Genomic DNA, 6,405 nt, shown 5'->3' with positions numbered 1-6,405 from the left:
TCCTGGTTCCCCAGCCCTGGTAGGGGGCCATGGGAGACTAGGGAAGCTTTGAGCTTATAGCCCCGCCCTGCAGCCCCTTGACATGGAAGAAGGGGGCATCAGAGGGGGCATCGGCTGGGGTGGAGGGGTTCCCTCAGATGAAGGGGCCAGATGTAGGCCAGATGTTGACAGCTAGGGTTGGTTTTGGAGGCAATGGGAAGAGTCTGCATGGGCTGTGGGGGAGGGGCAGAAAGCTGGAGTGAAGGATGTGGACCCCCCACGGGTACACACACACACTGGGCTGGGCCGAGTCCTGTCGGGAAGACAATTCTCCCTTTCAAGGTGCTGCCCAGGCAGGTTCTCCCAGCCTCTTGGGAAGGGGAAGGGAAACTACCTGAGTGTCTGCTCCCAAACAGGAAGACAGCAATGGGGTCAAGCCCCTTTGAGTCTTTGTTCCCGTCTTCTGTTCCTTCCCTCCTGGTCTGCCCACACCAGGGTCACCTGCAGGGGTCAGCGATCTTTAGCGGGGGTAGCCTTGCTGTTTCTGCCTCAGCTGTCCCCTGTTGTGTTGGGGTCTGCAGGACCTCAAATCACAGCTTCTACCCTTCCCAGCCCAGGGAGCCTTGGGTGGTGATCCTGTCTGCGGTTTCCTACCAGTACCAGCCTCTTCTGGAGTCCCTAGTACCTTGGAACCTCTATCCCCTCCCTGGACCCATCACCCACGTTTTGTACACTTGAGGGTACGGGAGGGACTCTGTCCTGCCGAAGATGGAGGGGGTCTGGGTCCAGGAGCAGGAGGCCTATCTGGAGGATGCCAGCCCCAGCCACCCCTTTCCCCTGCCAACCAGACATCTGAGCTAGATAAGGTGACCTTAGGTCTTGAGGGGAGCAGAGGTCAAGGGGACAGGGTACAGATGAGTAACAGAGACAAAAGGTCAAAGATGAAGTGAAGGGAGCTCAAGTGGGGGTAGGTGTGTAGCAAGGAGGCCCACAATGCCCAGGCTAAAGCATGGCCAGCTCATGGGGCCCTCTAGCCGTGCCCAGCTCTAGAGCATAGTCAGGGGCCATCTCTCCCTACCCAGGGCCCTCCCCCACCCAGGTGGGACCTCTGTTCCTTAAACAGGCAGCTGCAAAGTCATCTCAGAGAATAAGCACAGAACCCAGTGTCTTGCCTGCTTTGGCATCCCCCATCCCTTGGGATCTTCAAACCTGATCACCCCCACCCACAAGCTAGGACCTGCCTGATGGGCGGTGTGGGACCCTGGGAGAGGGGTCAGAATGTTTGCCCTTTGGCCTCAGGCTGAGGTGAGCTGGCCAGCCCTGCTAGGATGGGGCACAAACTCCTGGGCACCCTGGATCCCACCAGTTGCTATAGTAACCCCTAGACCCTTTGGAGAAAGGTATGTGTGCAGAAGGTGGGGGCCTCCTGAGGGTCACAGGCAGTCTTGCCCTTCCTAAAAAGCTACATTACCCATCCTTAGCCTGCACCCAGTGATTAGATCTCATCGTTAGAGATGTCTAGGTGGCTCAGCCGTTGAGCGTCTGCCTTCGGCTCAGGTCATGATACCGGAGTCCTGGGATCAAGTCCTGCATTGGGCTCCCCACAGGAAGCCTGTTTCTCCCTTTATGTCTCTGACTCTCTGTGCCATGAATAAATTAAATCTTTTAAAAAGAAAAGAAATAAATGTCAGGGTCCAGGATCACCTTCCACTAGCCCTGGATTCCTGTGAAGAGGGACAGTGCAGCTTTTTCTCCTGTTTCCAGAGGCTGGAGGGCTGGAAGCCTCACCCCCAAGCAGCTTTGTCCAAAGAACAGGCCAAGAACAGCCCAACCTCCGTCCCCCTCCGGTCCCCCTCCACCCAGGACACTTTTGCAGGCACCTAGCTGTAGTCCTCTCCGACCTCCCACACACTTGTGCCCCTCGCTCCTATCTCACCCCCCAAGACCCTTCCTCTACTACAATCATGGAAATTCACATTTCAAAAATACATTTTAGGGGCTCCTGGGTGGCTCAGTTAAGGGTCTGCCTTCAGCTCAGGTCATGATCCTGGAGTCCCAGGATCCAGCATCAGGGGGTGGGTCCACTTCTCCCTCTGCCTTCCTCCCCTGCTGCCCCCCACCCCTGCTCAAGTTCTCTCTTTCTCACTGTTTCTCTCTCTCTCTCTCTCTCAAATGAATAACATTTAAAAAAATACATTTTATTTTCTCTCATTTTTTGAGGACAATTCAAAACTTGAGGGGCTTGAAGGGTATGTTCTAGAACAAAATCTGAGGAGAAAGCGAGCAAACCTGTATCAGAGGCAGACTCAGCTTCCAGCTGCTGGAGTTCTGGGGTGGGGATGGTTCTCACCAGTGTCTGCCAGTCTGCCTCTGCTCTAGCTCTGCGTTTTCTCCCTGGGGGTTGTGGGGAACAGAGAAGGGTTGGTGCCCGCTCCCCTGCTGACTCATCCTCACCCACCCCTGCTCATCCCCTTTCCCAGAACTCACCTCTTCTTCCTGGAAACACATGCCCTGGTCACAGCAGGCACTAAGACCAGCACTGGTACAAGCATCCCCAACAGGATGGCCGCAAAGTTGGATGCTTCTGGGGTGCAGGGGACAGAACATAGGGACATGGGATAGAAGACATGGGGGAGGAGACGCCCCCTTTGGATCCTAAGTGGCCACCCAGAAAGGACAGCAGCTCCTAATTTTCTGGGTGGGACTAGGTCTTCCTCCAGAAGGCTGTTGCTCCAAGGCCTCAGCACCATACCCCTAGGATCCTATTGTGTCTCTGGACACACAACTCTCATCAGCCTTGTTAAGGAGGATGTTCAGCGAGCTGGTCCCCTCAAGTCCAGGGTACCATCTTGGCCAGTGCTTCTCAAAGAGCAGCCCTGGGATCATTCCATCAGTCACTCAGGAGCTTATTAAAAATGCAGATGTCTGGGCCCACTCCAGACTTACTGAATCTAAATCTCTGGATAGGGGGTGGCAGTGGGGGTGGGGGGGGTGGAGGGTGGAGGAGGGGGAAGTCCTGAAAGGAACAGATTGAAAAAGCCACCCCCACCCCACCCTGGCCCACTCTGAGGGGAGATAAAGCTGGTGAAAACCACTGGCCCTGAGGCTCAAGAGAAGTCTAGTTTTGGAAGAGGAGAGAAAATAAAAGTTACTGGGAAAGGTTTTGGTGGGACACAAAATGGGGAAATGAGAGTGGGGTGAAGCAAGACTAGAGAAGAGAGAAAAAAAAAAAAAAAAGTAGAGAAGAGAGCTGGGCTTCAGAGAGAGGATCCCAGAGTACAGCAGTCCTCCCTCACCGAGAGCTTGGCTTTCCACAGGCTCAGCCACCCACCATAACCCATGGTGCAGAAGCAGATGGTCCTCCTCCTGACACAGCCTCACAAGGTCAACAGTAGCCTAATGCAGCAGCACAGGGCCTCGATCATTCACCCCAATTCATTCCCTCACCTCACCATCATCACAAGAAGAAGGGAGAGTGCAATACAATTGGATAGTTTGGGAGAAAGACCACAATAGAGTGACTTTGGTTACAGCCTATGGTTATAATTGTTCTATTTTGTCATTGCTGTTAATCTCTCATTGTGCCTAACTTGTGAATAAAACATCATCATTAGTATGTACATGTAGGAAAAAGCATGGGGTTCAGTATGGTCTGTGATTGGATGGGGTCTTGGCAAGGACTCTGCACAGATTAGCAGGGGCTACTGTACATCAGTAGGGGATGGGTACAGGGACTCAGATTCTTTGAGAGCCCTCATTCTGCTGATTTCTAGGGATCATGTTATACTATTATGTTTTATATAATCTACATTATATTAATAATATACTATCTATCTGTTATAGACCTATAGTGCTTGCTTCGGCAGCATATATACTAAAATGTTATAGACCTATAATAGATATCTATTATACATTAATGTTCTATATATGGAGTAATGCTCCAGCAGCTGGTGGTAGGGAAGGGGCTGTGACGACACAGGGCCTGGGGTGAAGTTCTTACCTGGTTTTCGGGGAGGTGGCACATTCCGAGACTCTGTACAGAGGTGTCCCCCATAACCAAGCTCACACTCACAGGTGAAGTGGGTTCCCTGCTCCTGGCACCGCCCATCATTCTGACAGGGGTTCTGTAGACATGGGCTCTCTGTGAGGATGAAGGGAGTTATAGAGGGTTCTAGGAGGATACCTGCAGCCAGACAGAGGGGAGGTCATAGAAAGCTAATGCCAGGAAAAGGCACCAGCACTGAGCCTAGCAGATAGCAGCTCTTTCCTCCCTCTGCGCTTCCCAAAAAAGGAAGCAAGAGCTGGATTGAGTGGTAAACTTCCTGACAGCAAGGGGGAGGGTCTCGAGCACAGGACCAGGAGGGACGATCCTCTGTGCAGCACCCCCAACCCCACTCAGACCGGGGGCAGCAGCTTGAAGCAATGGGGAGGTCTGGGCTCACCTCGGAAGCAGCCTCGAGTGAGGTTCCCCAGGGTGCATATCTCCCCAGCATGGCAGCTCAGTGGCTCACACAGCAGCACACCAGAGCTGGCACAGGTGCAGCGCTGGGAGCAGTCCTCAGTCACAAAGCTGTCACCACGCTAGAGGGGGAGAAAGGCCGGGAGGAGGCCATCTGGCTTTTCCTCCCTTGCCCAGCTCTCCTGCCCCCATCAGGCCTCCCCTCCCAGCGCCCACCTGGTAGTAGACGCCGTTGTTGGTGCAGCCGCAGTGGGCCAGGGGAAGGCTCCAGGCACCGCTATAGACATAGCCAGGGAGGCTGGCACAGCCTTCCACGCAGGGCCCCTCACAGTCCCTGGGGGCTGCCAGGTTGGCACAGGAGGCTGGGCATGGCGTCATACAGCTCTGATAGACGGTGTTGGCCGGACATGCCAAGGCTGACGGGAAAGTCATAGTGAGCATGGTGGCCGGGCTGGGGCCTACCCGACAGGTTCGGGGAATGTGGGGCTGGCAGCCGGATGGGGGCACAAGGTCAGCCACCAGAACACAGAGCTTGATAGAAGCCAAGGCCAGAAGAGTGGGCCGGCTGTGGGTGTCTTTCTGTCTGACATTAAGGTGTGCTAAGGGAGTGGAGGAGCAAAGCTGGGCACTGGCTAGGAGGAGCAGGATGGACTGATGGGGGGTGGGGGGTGGAGGGTGTGCCTTCCTGGGTGGGGCAGAGAAGGAGGGTGGCTTGGGAGGACACAGACAGGGTGAGTGGGGGGGGGGTAGGGGAAGCCCAAGGGGGGCAAGGGTGGGAGCTCAGAGCGCATCGGATGGCAGGAATGGCCAAGAGGGTGGGGGACCAGCTGCTGGGGAAGGTCAGTGCCTCACCACAGTGGGTGTGGTCCCGCCAACTGGCCAGGGTGGCGCCCGCCTCCTGGCAGATGATGGCGTACCCGCTGAGGACCTGGCAGCGCAGTTCCTCCTGCTCTTTGGGGTTCCGGGCGGCACACAGATCAAACATACAGTGCCTGGGGGCAACAGGACAGGTGAGGGGCTGTCAGAGACGGGGAGGCGAGGAGACCCGGCCCTGCAGAAGAGGACCTGGAAGCCCCAGCAGGAAGACGTCAGGCAGTGTGTGCGTGTGTGCGTGTGTGAGTGTGAGTGTATGGGGAGGGGTGTCACAGGAACTGAAGCCACAGAGAGAAAGAAGTGAGCCAAACAGAGCTCGGATCCCAGAACTGGCAGCAGGACCCAAAGAAAGGCCAGTCCCCGTGCCTGGGCCCTTGACTCACTCCTGGAAAGGCCCCGGGGCCACAGTCTGATGACAGGCAGCAAAGGGTCCATAGGGGTCCACCAGCACCCTACACGCCTGGGTGCTATTGATGAGCCGCAGCTGCTCCATGCTGCATTCTGATGCGTGGAAGCCTAACTCCTCCTCTTCCTTCTCTTCCTTCTCTTGAATGGCCCTGGGGCAGAGAACAAGAGGGTGCCAGGTGAGACCCATGAGGACCGTGAACTTGGGGAGACCTGGGGAGGAAGAGTGGAAAGGCACGGACACAGCCTGGGGTCAGCAGGGCCGGTGTCCCCACAATCGGTCCAAGATGCAATGGCAGGATAAGAAGATCAGGCAAGTCCCGGGCTCTCGCCCTCAGGTGTCCTTCTCTGCTGAGGAGATGAGGTAAGAGGGCGTGGACAGCTACCGGCTGATGCTCCCCTCTCCAGGGCCCAGCCTCCCTGCTCAGAGCCCCAGCCCTCTCACCTTGAGAAGCGGGCGAGATCACCTCCCGTGATCTTCTGTACCTCCCAACTGTGGCTAAAGCTGACAAGGTTGTCAGTGACAGTGCCATTGGGCAGCATAAAGTCATTCCTTTTGTTCCCATCGAAGTTCCCACATAGGCCAAGCACCAGCTTCTTATACATACTGGGCAGCGTGATGACTGTAGGAGGAAGGGATGTTCAGAAGTGAGGCTCCTCACCACCTCTCCAGCCCTCCTGGCCCCTCC

The 6,405-nt window shown here is 55.7% G+C and overlaps 1 protein-coding gene across 1 annotated transcript in view; it reads right to left on the bottom strand.

The window, feature by feature from the left end:
- Positions 1-2,156: 2,156 nt before the first annotated feature.
- The window catches only part of ZAN (zonadhesin), a 39,182-nt gene continuing 34,933 nt past the window's right edge, over positions 2,157-6,405 (bottom strand). Inside the window, exons 40-47 of the mRNA XM_077908048.1 lie at positions 6,162-6,339; positions 5,695-5,868; positions 5,291-5,430; positions 4,655-4,854; positions 4,422-4,560; positions 3,980-4,120; positions 2,467-2,563; positions 2,157-2,373 (exon numbers count right to left, since the gene is read on the bottom strand). Of these exons, the coding sequence (XP_077764174.1) occupies positions 2,355-2,373; positions 2,467-2,563; positions 3,980-4,120; positions 4,422-4,560; positions 4,655-4,854; positions 5,291-5,430; positions 5,695-5,868; positions 6,162-6,339 (1,088 nt within the window). The 3' untranslated portion in view covers positions 2,157-2,354. The remainder of the gene's footprint in view (positions 2,374-2,466; positions 2,564-3,979; positions 4,121-4,421; positions 4,561-4,654; positions 4,855-5,290; positions 5,431-5,694; positions 5,869-6,161; positions 6,340-6,405) is intronic.

This window comes from Canis aureus, chromosome 8, assembly GCF_053574225.1.
Source record: "Canis aureus isolate CA01 chromosome 8, VMU_Caureus_v.1.0, whole genome shotgun sequence".
In the NCBI taxonomy this organism is placed as follows: domain Eukaryota; kingdom Metazoa; phylum Chordata; class Mammalia; order Carnivora; family Canidae; genus Canis; species Canis aureus.
This window is presented reverse-complemented; position numbering and strand designations above follow the sequence as displayed.